Source organism: Rattus norvegicus, chromosome 14, assembly GCF_021556685.1.
Source record: "Rattus norvegicus strain SHRSP/BbbUtx chromosome 14, alternate assembly SHRSP_T2T, whole genome shotgun sequence".
NCBI lineage: Eukaryota > Metazoa > Chordata > Mammalia > Rodentia > Muridae > Rattus > Rattus norvegicus.
This window is the reverse complement of record NC_141547.1, coordinates 14,005,742-14,024,040: the sequence shown is the minus strand read 5'-3', so window position 1 is coordinate 14,024,040 and position 18,299 is coordinate 14,005,742. Positions and strand designations below refer to the sequence as shown.

At 41.3% G+C, this 18,299-nt stretch overlaps 1 protein-coding gene across 3 annotated transcripts; it reads right to left on the bottom strand.

Moving 5' to 3' along the window:
• Positions 1 to 1,833: 1,833 nt before the first annotated feature.
• Pramel53l1 (PRAMEL 53 like 1) lies at positions 1,834 to 4,499 on the bottom strand. Of its 3 annotated transcripts, none has more exons than XM_087584519.1 (3): positions 4,213 to 4,499; positions 3,173 to 3,754; positions 1,834 to 2,401 (listed from the first exon to the last, which is right to left on the bottom strand). In XM_087584519.1, exons 1-3 carry the CDS (start codon positions 4,497 to 4,499, stop codon positions 1,834 to 1,836), a joined length of 1,437 nt encoding a protein of 478 aa, XP_087440645.1. The 3 variants fall into 3 exon arrangements, with proteins under 3 accessions (XP_087440645.1, XP_087440646.1, XP_087440647.1); XM_087584520.1 differs by having other exon boundaries at positions 3,173 to 3,751; XM_087584521.1 differs by lacking the exon at positions 3,173 to 3,754.
• Positions 4,500 to 18,299: the final 13,800 nt, after the last annotated feature.

Sequence of the window (18,299 nt, the reverse complement as noted above, 5' to 3'; positions counted from 1 at the left end):
TCAAATAGAACACAAATATACATGCAATTAATGCAGAAATCAATGATGTATATTGACAAACTCCTAATTTCCCCTCACTCACTCTTGGTGCAGGAGGTCAAACACTGGATACCAGAGCAAAGCAGCCTATTGTTCACCAATTGAGCTCAACAGACACACCTGAAACTCCACATGCTCTCTTCACAGAACTCTACATCACCATACCCATTTTAATTAGTAGGCCATTTTTTTATTTCTTTGTGGAATTGATTTATTTTTATTTAAAGACTTCAGGTAGGCATATATTTGCCTGTGTATTATTAAGTTTTGTGCATGTGAATTTGGTAACTACAAGGACCAAAAAAGAGGGTTTTATCACCTGAAGCCTGAGTTTCATTTGAGAGCTACCTGATTATAACAACAGAAATCAATCTTTGGTCCTCTGCAACACTAGCATGTACTCTTAACCTGTGAGCAATCTCTCTCGAACTATAGGTCATTTGTTTTAAGAATATGAAAGCATGTTTACTCTAGGTCAATCTTAGGTGAGTTCACTGGTCCCAAGGAATAAGGCCAGTGAACTGGATATGCAGACAGAGGACAGGTTGTAGGTTAAGAGAGAAAGAAGGAGCCTGAGAGAAATTTCTTGTTCTATTTTGTTTTTTTTTCTCTTCTTGTGTACCTTAGCATTGATGTCCACATGTTCTTCATGGGAAATGAAAACATTATTCACCTTCCCTAGAGTGTGAAATGTGATATTCCTGGCATCGATGCTTTTATTTTGACTTCTCTCCAGAGGGCATTTTTTATTGAGTCCTTAAATTTAGAGCCATTATTCAATTCAGACAATCACAATGATATTTAAATAGGGAACTGATGATCTATGTGTTTCACAAATATTCTACAATAAATTATTTTATTGATAGTTCACTATACAGTAAGGAATTATAATGACTAGACTGAGGATGATATTTCCTTTTTGTTACAACTCAAGATTTAGAATAGCATTCTTTGTAAAGTAAATGCTTTATAGTACAGTGACCTGCATATTATTGGACAACTTTACATAAAGTTTGGGTACTATGTAGAATTTGAGAGTTCACAGGAATAAAGTTCCAGAGACAAGTGGCATAAACGTTGTATGTAAGGGTTCCCAGTAGTAATCTCATGGAGACATGACATAAAGATCAAGTCTGGAAAGCCTGTTTACTTTGCCCTGGGTTGTCTTCTTCCTTCGGGCATCTCTGATGGGTTCAAAGTGCCTCTGGTCTAAATGTACTGTATTTTCATCGTCTCTAATCCATTTAATCCCACTTCATTGGAGCTGTGTCTATGTTGCTCACTTTAGTTTAAATGCTTACTGCACATAACTGATCAGCCACACAAGAGGGTTGTAAATGAAGATGAGGAAAAGGACAAGGGAAAGAAGTGTCAACAAAACTTTATTTTATACATGCCAATTTCACCCTGAACTTTGCTGCACTCATGTAATACTAGTGTCTTTCTTTTCGGGACCCACTCAACCTTCCAGACCCTAACCTGGTAGCAAGGTTGGTAACAATCAAAGACCTCAGAGAGAAACATCCAGTTGAATAATTACACAATAAAGCATCCTGTCTGGGCGGAAGCTGTATAAAAATGCCAAACTGTGTTTCTGATGTGACAAGGCCTTTCTTTCCACAATATATTTGTCTGTTCCCCATGTCCAGCTTTGCCTTCAAGATTCCAGTCACTGTACATCATTTTATTTTCAACCATCTGAGCAGTGTCAGAAGCCATAGCCTCTTAGGACCCAGATGAGAGATGTGTCTCAAGTCTGTTGTTTATTCAAATATGGGAGTCCTATTTCCCAATTTACTGCCAGCAACAACAAAGTCTGGACCCATTGTGATAGACATAGCGCTCACCACATCTTTGGCAGGTATCTGTAGCAAAGGAGATGCTCTTGGGCTGCCTTATTGCCCTGAGTGTATCCATGAGCTCAGTACAAAGTAGGGCAAATCTTTCTACAGAAACTTGAGCCGAGTCATCATAGCACTCCAGAGGGGCAGGGTATTGTTCCACATTGATGCTGCTCCAGTTGATGGTGTGCTGCAAAAGGTCTTTCAGAATGTGCATGGAGATGTTATTGCTGTAGATGTGGTCCTTGGTGAGATGAGAAAAATGTCTGAGGGCAGGTAGGAGGGCATAAAGCTGGGAGTCCGTCATCCTACACCACTGCAAATCCAGAGTCTCAAGAGTGTCTGCAAATTTCTCTAGGAGACCTCTCAGAGGCATAATATCCAAATCATATAAGACCACTCCTCTCAAATCCAAATGTTTTAGCTGAAATAGGATTTGACTTCGGGATAGGGAATCCAAGTCTTTCTGTGAAATTAGGTAGTAAGTGATTGAAAGGGTCTCCAAGGGAGTCATCAGGCACCTAGGGATAGAACAGGGGGTTAGTTCTGGCTATTGGTGTTGTAGACATTTGGCTGGAATGTACAGAGTAGTAGAAGGAACCAGATGCCCCAAGGTCAGTTTAACTAAATGATCAAGGACATCATTTTGGATGCTTCCTGATGGAAATTGTTCAGTCCTGCCCACCCCACAGTTCATCTACTGGCTTCACTCTCAAACTGAAAACCAGTTCAACTCATAAATCCAGAAAGGTCACAGAAAAACTTCCATCCTAAGGAAGTCCTGATAGCATCTTGATATTTGCTATGTGCTCACTGAGTCTGAATTCTATCCTTCCCTCTGAAGTCACCCTTGCTCTCATTTACAGCCAAAGTTGTACCCTGTGTGCCATGCACTCGGTGCTACTTGAGATCAAAAGATTTCACCCATGGGAACTGGGGTAAGATAGAAGTATGTTTTCTCAGATTTGAGCATTATAGTTCAGGTTCACACTGTGCTACTAAGTCCTCCAAATCCTGGCTATCATCCCTGGAAGAATTAAAGCCCACTGTTACTATTACTCTTAATTCCAAGTCAATTCTCTCATTCATGAGTGCTGATCTGAGACACTGATTTCACTTGTAAAATTTACCTTGTGTAACAGTATACATGAATACAGTACATAAAAATCCCGAGTCTCATTAGCCTCTGAATGTTTGTTCCTAGTGACTGCTGACAGCATGAACCACTAATCTTTAAGACAGGAGAGACAAATTTGCTTTGGTATCTGACCCAGCTCTTCATTCTTACTTACCCTAGGACTTGATTCATGTGATCTTCAAGAAAATGGACACAGAACATGCAGAGATGCTGCAGACAATTGAATTTGGAGAACTGAGATATAAATTTCTTGATACACTTGGCTTCTCTGTCTCTTGTTCCATTGCTATTGGAGAACATGATCCTCTGCAGGGGCTTCAGGAAGGCTTTGTAGAGATTTCTAATCTGTCCAAAGTAGGGAGCAAAATGTGCCAGCTCTAACAGAGTCCACTCAGTATGCAGTTCAAATTCTGTGATATGCTGTGGATCAAAAACCTTCAGGATCTCTCTGATAACACAGACTGGTAGATTCCAGACCTTCATCTTTGTACAGCAGAAATGTAGGGAGTCCTTTGTCTGCTGGGCCCACTTCAACCAGCATGTTTTTTCTTCCTCCAGGCAGGACCAGATGTACAGTTCAACTATGACCTTCACACGCTTCCTTAGTGCATATCTGGGAAAGACTTTCACTACTTGCTTTTCTTCTGAGTTCTCTGCTGAACAGCTGCTGCCAGCCCATATGTTCCAGAAATCATGGTGCACATTTCTCAGGTTGAGAACCTGCAGTTTTGTTCTCCTGTGGGTAGAACATATGAATGTCATGATACTCTGAATCAACTTTTACCACATATATGTAAACTCATTACTTCCCCCTGCTAAGATGTATATTTTTAAGGCACCTCATATCCAAACTGGACTCAGGCTTGCTCCACATGCTTTCCCAGACTTCTGTCCACTTAATTACTTTTCTTTCACTAAGGTAAACCTTATTTCTCCATATTCACTTTATTACTGTTTGGGGGAATGCCAGGGATATGCTCATTCTACTCTGAGGCTATATTTACTCTAGTCCATATTCTATTATAATCCATATCCAGCCTCCTTAGGACAAGTAAAGAGCTTTCATGGACCATGTATTCCTGCATGAAGATGCTATCAGAATCTCCTGATCCACATATAACCAAGATAACTGCCCTGACAATCTCTACCGTGTAGTCCATGTGCTCTCTTCTATAGTAATTGATTATTCCTTACCTGGGGTGAAACTTTCTTGTCAGTTGCATGTCTACTCCATCTAGCACAGCCTGCAAAGTTTCCAGGTTAGGTGTCTTCATCAATGCACCCACAGGGAGACAGGAAAAAGGCCAAGCTGCCACCATTTCCTTCATGAGGTTGATGTGTTTTCCAGTGAAGGCCTCCTTGAACAATGCTGGGAAGAGGACAGCAGGCAGCTCTCCCAGAGAGGACATGGTCACATCTTCATTTCTTAGCAGAGACTGAATTGCCAGCTTCTCGAGTGTGGGTGGTGTCTGAACACTCATCTTTTAAGGTCTCCAGTCAGAAAGCACCTCGTGAAGGATTCAGAAATGTTTGTACCTTCAAGACAAAGTTCCTAAAATTTCCTCACAATCACAACAACCACGAAGCTTCTGAGTTTGTGCTCTGCCAATGGTAGAGATATCATTTTACCTCTTAATCCTAAACTGGTCATGTAAAGACAGACTCCCACACTGGCAACATGGCAGATTTTCCATCATTCAAATGGGTATATAATTTTCTGCTCCAAATGGGTTAAGTGTGACCATTTTTAAAGAAAAAGAAAGAATGAAAGAGAGATAGGAAAATGGGAGAGACATCCAGGACACAATGTGGATGACAGTAGCTAAATATTCAACAGAGGGGAGATAGAACCTGAATAGACAAGCATCAGTGGATAGGCATGATTCTCCGTTGACGGATGGGGCCACTAATCCATCTCAAAATGTTTATCCTAGAATTCTTCCTTTCTAAAGGAAAAGCAGGGAGAAAAATGCAGTAGAGGCTGAAGGAAAGGCCATTCAGAGACTACCTACCTTGGGATCCATCCCATCAACAGAAATCACATCATGACAGTATTGCTTATGCATGTGCTTACAGACAATAGCCTGGCATGGCTATCCTCTGAGAGGCTGTGCCAGACCTGTCTCAGACAATTGTGGACACTCTTAGGCCATCAATTTGGCTGAGCTTTGGACCACCATGGGAGAGATAGGGAAGAACTGAAGGAGCTTAATCAGCTTACAACCCCTAACGAATAACAGCAGTATTACCTAACTGAACCACTCAGAACTCCAAAAGACTAACCACCTATGAAAGAGTATGTGTGGATTCATGGTTCCAGATAAATATGTAGCAAAAATTACCATATATGGCAACAATGGGAGGGGAGGCTCTTGGTCCAGAGGAGGTGTATAGCCCCCGGGAAGTGGGATGCTAGAGGGGTGAGGGAGGAGTGGGTGGGTGGATGGGAGATCACCTCCTTAGAGTCAAAGTGGAGGGAGGTGGGGAGGAGAACAGTCAAGGGGAGACCAAGAAGGGGGACAGCTTCTGTAATGTAAGTCAATAAAATAATTCATAAAGGAAAAAAGAAAATAATCAAATACAAACAAACAACAACTAAAAAAATGAAACAGACAAGCAGAGCTCTCTGTGAGAATTCCTCCACACCAGACTACCCCTCAAACATTTCACATGTTTATTAGCAACACATTTTGGAATTTGTGGCTTTTCCCCTTCATTTCCTTAATTATTACCTAGTTTAAAATTTGGTATTGGACTGGGTCCTGTTTTGAAGCCAGCGTTGTTTTAGAACTCTAAGTACAACAATCCTTGTGCCTCACTATCTTTCTTCCTGCTTGAATTAATGTTGTGATCACTATACCCCAGTGAATTCTATTCCTGTGACCAAGTCAGTCTTTTTTGCATAAGATCAGGGTTTACTCTGATGCTCATACTAGTCATAAAATAATTTGTAAATATTATTATCACTAGAATTGGAACACACAGTTTAATAGTCAGGAATATGTTCTGGTGCACAAGGACTGAATTGAATACTTTTCCAATAAACTACAGCATCAACTATTTAAAAGATGGAGGCAGGAGCATAGCTTGATTCCATTAATACAGTCCCAGGGTGCTGGGTGTGTACTCAATATGCAGACAGCTATGCAGCATACAGGGCAAGCTCTCTCCAGGATTCCATGCAGTTTGGAAGATAGCCATACCTGTAATCTCACAATGCAAGAATGAAAGCTGGAGGATCAATTGAAAACCATCTTCAGCCATATTTTAATACAAGAACAGCCTGAACCCTTCATTTGGGGCCATTTCTAAATGGAGCCACAGATAAAGAGAGAACGGAGGGCCTGAGGGAGATGCTGCTCTGGACTACCAAAAACGAGGGAGTATTTCATGTAGGTTTAGCCTATCATGTTTGCTTAAAATGAACTCAGGCGTGGGATGTGTTGTGCAATTGAATTTAGGTGTTCTGTAAATATGAGAGTCCCCAACTAATCCTAGAGCATTTCAAGATACCCAGGAACCACTGAGCATCTGTCCATTTCATTTCTGAAAACCCACTTCAAATTTCATAAACCATGGATGGCATGTTTCTCCCTGACATACTATATAAGTTGTTTTGAAAACTTTAGAGCAGAATAAGTTTGCCAAACACATTATATTATAGCCAAATATGACATCATATTTCTAAGTCTGTATTCAGAATCATATGTTCTGGAAAGAAATTGATGTCCCCATCTGTCTATATCATGCAGTGATAGATAATCTACTCTTATGTGAATTCCAAGCAAGGACTTTATTACCTGAGTTACAGTGATGTGGGAAGGAAATGTTAGAGATTCCCCCCAAAACCAACATGATCTGATCTGATGCAACTCACAGCAGGTTTTTTGCTCTATTAAAGCAAGTTCCACAACCCTCCCAACTCACCTTCATCATATAGGAAAGTTTCAGTGGTGGGTGATCCCAAATTGCTATCATGGCAAGGCTTTATAATAAGCAGCAAGCAGAGGTAAGTGTGCAAGCATCTTAATTGGAAAGCTACTATGGCCTTTATCATAATTGGCCATTGCTGGGAGACAAACATAAGCTTAATTTCTCTTGCCTTCTTCACTGTTGGTTCTTAGACAAGGTGTGGGCTTGTAACTAAAGAATATAGGATTGTTAGAGGAATAACCTATAGATACTGGTCTGGTTGAGGGTATAACCTGGTAATGCTGGTCTTGTTGCTGGATTAGCCTAGAGATTTGGTTTTGTTGAGGTGCAAGTTTGAAATTTATAAAACGTACCAGTTATTAGTTCACCTGAGTTCACACATACATCAGATTCTCTAAAATGGAGTCTGAACATAAAGATAAGGCATTTCAGCAGCCATAGAAATCCTTGCCAAAATGAATGCATGTCATTCTCCTGCCTCAGCCTTCTGAAAGCTGCCTTAGTAGAAGATGGGAGAGCATGAAGCTAAACTCTTTCTTCCAGACCAGACAAATAATTGTGTAAGGTGTTTTTCGTGTCCTCTTATAATGCCATTTTATGGTATTGTGCATGTATTTTCAATAGTACACTAAGGGCTCCAGATGACTTTTCTGCTGAACAATGATGGTAATAAATGATGAAAACAGAGCCAGGTGACTTGGCTCACATAGAAATCCTCCCAGCAGAAAAGGAAGGCCAAGGCAAGAGGATCTCTGGGAGATGGAATTCAAAATTGACCTTATCTATAGAACACCAGAATAGCAAGTGGGCTAGAAAGTTTTTTCAGTCACCTACAGAGAAGGACTAAGCAACAGGTTTTCAGTTTCAGTCAAGTCCAGAGGGCACACTCAAGCAAATACAGAACTCCCAAAACAAACAAACAAACAAACAAACAAACAACCCAAGTAACCTGACAGGACCTCCATCCTCCTATTCTGAAGATCATGGCACAGAAGATCAAAGTCACCAGGACAGGGGTCCTTGAATCTTGGTAAAACCATGCTGGCCAACCAGCTGAATCTAATGTGTTCCACCCTTGCATGGAATTCCTCAAGGACATCGTGGGCAAGCTTCTCAGAGGGACACATGGCAATCACAGAGAAGCTCTAGAGAAAAGCTTTTATGAATATAATTGCATCAGGTGTCTATCCTGTCTCATTGAGCCCAAAGCCTGGACTTGAAGAAAGTCCTTTCTCCATCATTGGGTATTTAGAAAAAGGCCTCCATGCCCTTTGAGGCTTGATTTTTTTCCAGCTTCCTAAAAAAAGAGTCACTGTCTTTATCTCTGGCCAGAGGTACTTGTGGGTCTTCCATTAATAACTGTGGGGCCTGTTAACTTGTCAAGGTTAAAGCTATACTTCAGCTCCTTAATTACCTGCTAGTGAGCCCATCCCAGATCAAAGACTCCTTTCTCTTGGTCCCAATTTATCCTAAAATCTTTCTTTCCACTATTGATTTCTCTTTCATTTTTCCAGGAGAAATCCATACCACTTTGGAAGAAATCCTTATTCTCTTGAGCCAAGGAGCTTGGACACTGTACTGCAGCCATTTTCATTCATGAAGTCCAAGGACACGTGGCTGAGCTGCCTGTTTAACACCCAGCTCCAAATGTAGGTATTTGTTTGGATGAGACAGAATTATATTGTATAGTCTAGGGTAGACTCAGTTTTGGGGCCTTCCTTCCTCAGTACCTTGAAGCTTGCATCACCACCCTGGATCATCTCTGCTGCTGTTCTTTCTATGATGAATATCTTAGTTCATTTGTGTTTTGGTGTGTCAGCAATGGAGCCTGCATGTAGCAGAGGGAGAACTAGAACCTGATGTGGTTTCTCTCAGTATACCTGTGGGTCTCATTAGTGAATTCTGGCATGGCAGCAATTGAAATTCTAGTCTGAATGATCCCACTAGCTGTAATGATCTCTTAAGGTTATTATTTAGAAATTTGGTTTGCTTTGTCCGTTGGGGAATTTTGGGGTTTTTTTTGTCTGTTTGTTTGGGGTTTTGTTTGTTTGTTTGTTTGTTTTTTGTAGTTTTTCGTTTTGTTTTGTTTTATACAGTGTTTGTTTGTGTAAAAGCTAAGGTTGTTCCTGAACTCACAGTGTACACCAGGCTGACCTTGACCTTTCAGGTCCACCTGTTTCTACCTCTCTATTGCTAGGGTTAAGGCCTGTACAGGAACCACTGCATAAACCATACCTTGTTCAAGTCTTTGTTTGTTTTCTTGTTCTGAGAATAGGTATCTCTTTTTAAGAGCCCTACTATCTCGCAAGCCACTCTGTGGACTGATTTGGCTTGGATCTGGATGATTCCCCTGCCTCTGTCTCCTCAGTGCCCTCTTGTGCAGCTCTGGTTTAATTTTAAGACATATCCTCACTCCACAGGCTTTACTGATTATGTATTAATTGTTTAGATAAGGCTAGCCCTGAGTTCACTGAATCAGTCAACCTTGGACTCCTGAGTGGAGGAATTAAATTTGTGTGCCAACATTCCCAACATAGATAAACTGTTTTAAAAAGATTTATTCTATGTGTAGGGGTGTTTTGCCTACAAATATGAATGGACATCCCTTCGATGCCTGGTGCCAAAGAAGGTCAGAAGTGTGTTTCAAATTTTGGTGGAACTGGAGTCACAGACTAACTCAAGCAACCCTATAGGTGATGGGAATAGAGGATTGACAGGTTCTCGATCTGGGTCAAGCAACTCTATAGCCTATATCCCACTCCAGATATCATCTCCTTGAGTAAGTCTGTTGGGCTGATCCTACCTCAAATCTCTGTTTCCTGGGGTGTCAAGGGCAGGATCTCCCTCAGACCATACATTTTTCTTTATTTTTTGCCCATTACAAAGCAGGTTTTGTCAGGCTCATGCTATTCTTCAGCTTACAATTTGGCTGAACATGACTTTTAACAGAGCCTCCTACTTCCAACTTTCAATTTTCAGCTTAGCAGCATGCCCCATCATCTATGCTGCCCAGAGAGTTGGAGACAGGACTCCCAGTATACTGCTTGACTTCCTACCATGTGAGTACAGACACAGCATTCTGGCTATGATAGTAATGGAATCAAACCATGGTCCAGTTCCACCTTTTGTGTGTCTGCAGCGGCAGTTCATTGACCAAGAATCCACTTCAGTCCTTGAGCTTCAGTACTCATTCCTTTCTCTGATGCAGTGTTTGCTTTCAAATCCAGTGGAAAAGAATATCGTTGAATTATTTTATGTCTTTAAATGGCTACAGATTAAACCACGAGCTGAAGCAAAGTGGAGATGACTCCGGTCCCATGAATAAAATTCAGCCAGATATGGTTATTCACAACAGTAATCCCAGCATAAGAAGGATTCTGAGGTATGAGTATTTTCTAGACCTTAGACTTCTAGCACAACCTTGTCTTCAGAGCATGAACCAGTCCCTGAGACACATTGAAAACTAAGAAAACCTTAAGCAAATGAAGGAACAAATCAGAAAACGTGGTGTTATATGGTGAATGAACAAGTGTATGTTTGTACTTAGCTAAGAAACTGTTTTTATGGGTGGCACAGGGCAGCACTGGTGATGAGTGGGGGGTCATGTTTGTGGGGGGCTGCTTTTGAGCTCTTGGTGAGGGTGGCAACCAGGAGGGTCTGCCATGCCTTTTCCCAGTTCCCAGGTGTACCGGGGACCCAAATGGTGTTAGGTGTTTTCCTCTGGAGTCAGAAATATGGGCAGAGTGTAGTCTCTTCTGGCTTCCCTGTTGTTTCTGCCCCTCTGAAGGTTTAGCTCTCCCTCCCACGGGATTTAGGTGCAGAGAACTGTTGACCAATTCCCTTCAAGTCCAGGTAGTGTCTGGACTGCGGGGGGTCTGCAGTTCGAGTGCTATGTTGTGACTGGGTTCCCTCACTCAGAATGGTTTTTCTAGTTTCATCTATTTGCCTAAATATTTCATCTAGTCCTTGTTTTTAATAGCTGAGTAATTCTCTGCTGTGTAAATGTACCACATTTTCTGTATCCATTCATCTGTTGAAGGAAATCTGGGTTATTTCCAGTTTCTGGCTATTATCAATAAGGATGCTGTGAACATAGTGGAGCATGTGCCCTTGTAATATGTTGGAACATCTTTTAGATGTATGCCCAGGAGTGATATAGCTGGGTCCTCAGTTAGTTACTATGTCCAGTTTTCTGAGAGACCACCACAGTGATTTCCAAAGTGGCTGCACCAGCTTACAATCCCACCAACAGTAGAGGATTGTATTGTTAAGTATTGATGTCAGTCCTGAAAACACAACTGCAGAAGGAATGAAGGTCTTACATGGAAGCAAATGGCAGGCAAAGGCCACAGGCCCTTTCTTCAAAGATTAGACAGAAAACACAGCTACCAACAGAAGTACCTGGACACCACAGAAAAAAGGCAAAGCTTGACTGAACTGTGAAACCAGTTTTACATTTACAAATCAAAACAGTGCTACAGGAGCAGAGTAGAATTGGCAGATGGTATTTATGTGTGTGGAAGGGAAACATTTGTTACTAGAAAGGTAAGGAAGTGGTGGTGGCTTAAAACCACTTGTATCTTCAGTGTTCTGGGATCCTGTGCCCTTTCCTTGACTTAGTAAGCAAAATGCTCATATGCATACACACACATACACACACACACACACACACACACACACACACACACACAGGGACAGAGACAGAGACAGAGTGACAGAGAGACAGAGACAAAGTTCTTGGAACATTCCAACTCAAATGTGCATCTCCCTCAAATCATCACCTTAAGTCTCAGGGAATCCCGTAGAAGAGAACAAAGAAAGAAGTTTAGAGAAGAGGGGACTGCAGACACCAAGGAAGCCAGGCCTTCTTAAACACAGGAGAACTAATACACATATGAACTCAGAGAAACTGAGATAGCTTTCTCAGGGCCCATGTAGGTCTATACCACATGGGGTGCCATTGTTGAGAAAAGAAAGTGGACACAAACTCCCATCCCAAACAGAGAAACTATTGATAAGAATTTGCAAATGAAAAATTGGTTCTCTCAAATGGAGTCTCCCTAAGGGTTCAAAACTAACTCTTACAGGCAGGATTAATGCCCAAGAGTACATGTCAATACAAAGTGAACTCAGAGGTCTCTTTGGAGTTCCTATGTCTCATAATGTTTGCCAGGCCTTTTGTTTTCGGGAGGATTGTTTTTGTTCTTTAATTTAATTCATTTTAATTTAATCAAATTTTTAACTTATTCATCTTACAACCCAGTCACTGCTCCCCTCTCACATTCCTTCCCCATACCTCCTTTACTACTCCTCTTGATAGGATGGGAGCTCCTTTGGTATCCCCATACCTTGGTACTTCAAGTATTTTCAAGGTTATGCATATCCTTTCCCACTGTGGCCAGACAAAGCAGTCCAGCTATAAGAACATATTCTATATACAGCCAATAGCTTTTGAAGTAGCCTCTACTCCAATCCTTAGGGGACCCACTTGAGGGCCAAGCTGCATGTGTCCTACATCTGTGTGGGGAGGCCTATGTCCAACCAATGTATATTTTTTGTCTGGTGATTGATTCTCTGAGATCCCCAAAGGACCCAGTTAATTGACTCTGCTGGACTTTCTATAGAGTCCTTATCCCCTTCAGTTTCTTTGCTTATATTTTGGCTACCAATTTGGTGTTTTTACTGGATTCTTGTGTGCTTGTGAAACTGTTCTGCATCGATATTTATTCCTCATCACTCTTCTTTGGATTTCTCCTCTATCTCTTTTTCCTTCTTTTTCTTTTTTATCAGATATATTCCTTTATTTACAGTTCAAATAGTATTTCCTTTCCCAGTTTCCTGGCCATAAACCCCATTCCCTCCCTCTCCCCCATAGGAGTGTTCCTCCCCATCCTTATAGCCAACCCCTCCCCAGATATTCCCCTCCCTGCAGGTCCAACCTTGGCAGGAGCATGGGTTTCCTCTTCCACTGTTGTCCGAATAAGTCTATTCTCTGCTACATATGCAGTTGGGGTCCTGGGTCAGTCCATGTATAGTCTTTTGGTAGTGGTTTATTCTCCGAGTGCTCTGGATGGTGGTCATTGTTGTTTTTATGGGGTTGCAAGCCCCTTCAGCTCTTTCAATTCTTCCTCTATTTCCCCCAGAGGGGTCCTGTTCTCAATTCAGAGGTTTGCTACTAGCATTCACCTCTGTATTTGAAATCCGCTGGAAGTGACTCTCAGGGGATATCTATATCCGTTCCCTTTAGTATGCAACTTTTTAGCTTCATCAATCTTATCTAGTTTTGGTGGCTGTATGTATATGGGCCACATGTGGGGCAGGCTCTGAATGGCCATTCCTTCAGTCTCTGCTCTAAACTTTGCCTCCATATCTGCTCCTATGGGTATTTTTGTTCCCTCTTGTAAGAAGGAGTGGGAGCATCCACATTTTTGTCATCCTTCTTTTTGAGCTTCCTGTGGTCTGTGGATTGTATCTTGGGTAATTCGAGCATATGGGCTAATATCCACTTATCAATGAGTGCATACCAAGTGTGTTATCCTGTGATTGGATTACCTCACTCAGGATGATATTTTCTAGTTCCATCCATCTGCCTATGAATTTCATTAAGTCATCATTTTTGATAGTTGAGTAGTACTCCATTGTGTAGATGTACCACATTTTTTGAATCCATTCTTTGGTTGAAGGGTGTCTGGGTTCCTTCCAGCTTCTGGCTATTACAAATCAGGCTGCCATGAACATAGTGGAGTATGTGTCTTTGTTGAATATTGTAGCATCTTTTGGGTATATGCCCAGGAGTAGTAGAGCAGGGTCCTCAGGCAGTGGAATATCCAATTTTCTGAGGAACCCCCAGACTGATTTCCAGGATCGTTGAACCAGTTTGTAGTCCCACCAACAATGGAGGATCATTTCTCTTTCTCCACATCCTCACCAGCATCTGCTGTTGCCTGAGATTTTATTTCAGCCATTCTGACTGGTGTGAGGTGAAATCTCAAGGTTAATTTGATTTGCATTTCCCTGATGACTAAGGATGTTGAACATTTCTTTAGGTGCTTTTTGGCCATTCGATATTCCTCAGCTGAGAATGTTATGTTTAGCTCAGTACCCCATTTTTAATAGGCTTATTTGGCTCTCTGGAGACAAACTTCTTGTCCTCTATCTCTTTATTTTGTCATATTCAACATGTTTCTTTTCGTTCTATTTTCATATGATCCTTTATTTGTTCGTTTGATTTTCATTTCTTTGTTTGTTTGATTATTTTCTTGTTGAGAAATGATTTCTCTAAGTACCTCTGGCTGTCCTGGAAATCACTTTGTAGATCAGGCCAGACCAGCTCATAGAGATCTATCAACCTGCCTCTTCCTGCTAAGTACTAGGATTAAAGGTGTGCTCCACCACACCTGGCTCCATTTTTGGTATTGTTTAACTATCTGTTTGTTTTTTTAGGAGAGAAAGAAAGGGTGTGGATTGAGATGGAAGAGAAGTTGGAGTGGATCCCAGAGAGGTTGGGGGTGGAAAAGACATAATCAGAATATACCATTATGTAAAAAACCTATTGTCAATAAATAAAAGACACAAAGCAGGGGAAGGGGGAGATGACTAAGCAGTCAAGAGCACTAACTGCTTTTACAGAGAACCATAGGTCATTTTCCCACATTCACAAGATGCTCCCAAATATCTGTAACACCTAACAACTGACGACCATAAGACATATACAGTACTGCATGGCGCAAAGATAAATAGCTTAAATATTATGTAAATCTGATTTTGAATTTCTATATGATTTATTATCTTTTATTTTACAGGCATTAGTGTGTTACCTCCATGTATGTTTGTCTGAAGGTGTTAGGTTATCTGGATCTGGAATCATAGACAGTTGTGAGCCATCACTTTTGTGCTGGGAATGAACGCAAGTCCTCTGGAAGCACAGCCAATGCTCATAACTGGTTAGTCATCTCTTCAGCCCCTATTATATGAACCTTAAGAAGAAAACCCAAAAGGATCAGATCAACAAATTGTCTAGAGACGGTGCTGCCAAGAATGGAAGGTAGACAGGTTTAAAGCTCACAGTATACAAGGAGTCAGAAACAGGATAATATGTAATTCGAGTTTACCCTGTGTTATAGACTTGAAGTATTTTACCTAGCCATCAATAAATATTATGTATGGGGGTTAAGAACAAGGGAAAAATCTAAATATTCAGTCTTGAAAGTGAGATATTACAGGTGTACAAACGCTGAGTGTCATTGGCACCCCAGATTACGGGAGAGCAAGCAACATGCAAAGGGCCAATGGACCATTAAAGATAACCAGACTATTCTGCTATTCTATATGGTTCTCAAGCCCGAAATCCACAAACATCTATGCCAAGTTATTTCACCAATCAGGAATTAGGGTTAGGGGAAATCCTTAAGAATGTGTCTTTGTGTGTCTCCATCTCTTCCCAGAGCTAGGGCTATTCCAGAGCCCTGGGATACTAAATATATCTTCAGAGATCTGGTCTGCCAGGTGTACCCTCCCTCCTAAGCTGAGAGCCCACAGGTGGGACCTCACTTTCTCTCCATTGACTGACCAAGGAGAGACAGGCAAGAGTACCTGGGGCTCAGGAGCTGCAAGGCACCCTTGTACAGGACTATTCCAGTCTCCGTCTGTGCCCAGGGCTGGGACTGTCCCACATCTTTGAGACTCAAAACCTCAAATAGCTGCTCCTCCAGGAGCGCTCTCACTCAGAAGATCACAGGTTCACAGGCCCACAGGAGGGACAAGCTACAGTCAGGGACAGTATGATCAACTAACGTCAGCAATAACCTGGGACACCCAGTATATTGGGAAATCTACCAACTTAGTCCACACCTACTACCCTAGGAAAATGTTAATGGAAGCACGCCATGCTTCTACCCTTTGAGGAGATGCTGCTGTGGATTATTGAAAACACATCCAATTCAGTCCTGGATCTCCAGAATATATTTCTAACTCTTAAAAACTGTTTGTCTCAAATACAGTGAAAATAATGTCTATGAATTATTTAATTTCTATTATCAGCAACAGGTTGAACCCTGAATTGACTCAAAATCAGACTTTTTTTGTCATATGAATAAAATTCTCCCAAGTACAGTGATTCACACCAGTAATCCTAGCAGGAAGAAGTATGCTGAGGCAGGATGATTGCTAGAACTTAAATATCTAAAACAACCTTAGCTTAAGATCAAGACCCAGTCTCATCATACAAAACTCAAAACTATGTAATAAGTAAGCAAATCAAAAAATCTAAATATTAAGTGATGTGTTGTTAATCAACAAGTGAAATGTTTGAGGGGCAGGGTTGTGTGGAGGTATTCTCACACAGAGTTCTGATTCAATCAATGAAGCGGTTGGAAGTTATGTATAGAAACCAAAGGGTGGAGCTTAACCAACTAATGCAATTCCAGTTTAGGTTTAGAGGCGTGGCTGCAACAGGGAGGGACAGGCAGAGAGGTATATAAAGGCTTCAGTGGAGCCAGAGAAACTATTCAGAGACCTGGAGCCTGGATAGCTGCCTGGTATCCCTGGGATGGAGAGACCACTGTGCAGTGCCCAGAACTGGTATGTAATTGGTTTCCCTTGCGTCATGCAGTTCCATGTAGACCTATAGACTCCAAGATATGAGAACATGTTTTAATTTTTGTTTCTTCAGATGAATCCATCGAAGACCTTGGATTTAATTCCAAATCAAAGTTTAGCTTCATCTCAAACATCTATTTTAGCCTGTTGATTTCATTATTGTTGTTGATTTCTGAAAAGAAGTATTTCTATGTTATTCAAGTCCTCCGAGAAATGGCCATGTGGCACTGGGTAGGCTGGATCTCAAAATCCTCCTGACTCAGCAGCCTTCTCAGGGCTAAGTATCTAGCATAGTCCCTCATATTTCCATTCTCACAAATGCTTGTTGTGTTTGTTTTTGTGAGACGCTGGCTCATACTGGAGACGTGGATACCATGTGTCTCTGATCTTCTTTAACTCACAATACCTAGAAATATACTTGCGAGTTACTCAAATGTCTTACCTTAGGCTTTGCCATTCATCCTTTTAACATTGCTTTGTTTTTTGATATGGTCTGCTTTTGGGAACAAGGAATTTTAAATTTTAAGAGCCCATTGTTGTCATCCTTCTTAGTTGGAATTCAATTTTGATCCATAACAGGAGGGGGTTTTTTGTTTCTTTTATTGTTTGTTTGCTTACTTGTTTGTTTCACTTTTACTCTGTTGTTTGTTTGATTTTTCCTTTTTCCTTCTTTCTGTTTTTTTTTTTTGATGATTTTATTGATTTACATTACAGAAGATATCCCACTTCTTGGTCTCCCATCCACAATTCCCCTCCCAATCTCCCTCCTCTTTGACTCTAAAAGGTGCTTCCCCATCCACCCACTGACTTCTCACTCACCCCTTTAACATCCCCCTTCCCTAGGGCAACAAGCCTCCACAGGAACAAGCACCTCCCCTCCCATTGATGCCAGATAAGGCAAAGTTTGATACAAATTTATCTGGAACATGAATCCACCCATAGTTTTTGGTTGGTGGTTATTCTGTTGGAGCTCTGCGTAGCCTAGTTAGTTGATATTGCTGCTGTTCTTATGGGGTTGCAAGCTGATTCAACTCCTTCAGTTCTTCCCTATCTCTCCCATGGAGATCCCCAAGTTCAGTCAAATTGGTTGCCTGTGACTGACTGCAATTATCTGAGATAAGTACTGACAGAGCCTCTCAGATGACAGCCAAGCCAGGCTGTCTGTAAGCACATCTTGACATCAGGAATAGTGTCAGGGTTAGATGTCCTTTAATGGGATGGACCCCAAGGTAGGTGGTCTCTGGATGGCCTTTTCTTCAGTCTCTACTCCAATTTTAATCCTTGTTTTTCCTTTAGACAGGAATAATTCTAGGTTAAACATTTTCAGATGGGTTACTTGCACTATCATTCAACTGGGAGCCTTGCCTATCCACCAGTGGTGGTCTTTTGAGGTTTGATCTTCCCCCTGTTTGTTATTTAAACTACTGTCATACACATTGGGTCCTGGATGTCTCCCCCATTTTTCTATCTCTCTTCCATTTTTAAAAAGGAAGTGTCACACTTAAAACATTTTGACTGGAAAATTATTTACCCATTTGAGTGATTGAACATGTTGCCAGTGTGGGAGTCTGTCTTTACATGACCAGTTTAGGATAAAGAGGTAAAATGATGTCTCTACCATTGCCAGAGCAATAACTCAGAAGCTTCATCACTCTGTTGTGATTGTAAGGAAGTTTTATAAACTTTTTTCTTGAAAGTGCATTCTTTTCTGACTCCTTCCCCAGGAGCTTTCTGACTGGAGACCTCAGAAG

What these genes read in the sequence shown, in the direction of transcription:
- Pramel53l1 (XM_087584519.1), bottom strand. Translation starts at nt 4,499, where the DNA reads ATGAGTGTTCAGACACCACCCACACTCGAGAAGCTGGCAATTCAGTCT. An exon ending in ACAAGAAAGTTTCACCCCAG is followed by an intron (nt 3,755 to 4,212) that starts GTAAGGAATAAT and finishes TTCTACCCACAG; the next exon opens with GAGAACAAAACTGCAGGTTC. An exon ending in CACATGAATCAAGTCCTAGG is followed by an intron (nt 2,402 to 3,172) that starts GTAAGTAAGAAT and finishes TTCTATCCCTAG; the next exon opens with GTGCCTGATGACTCCCTTGG.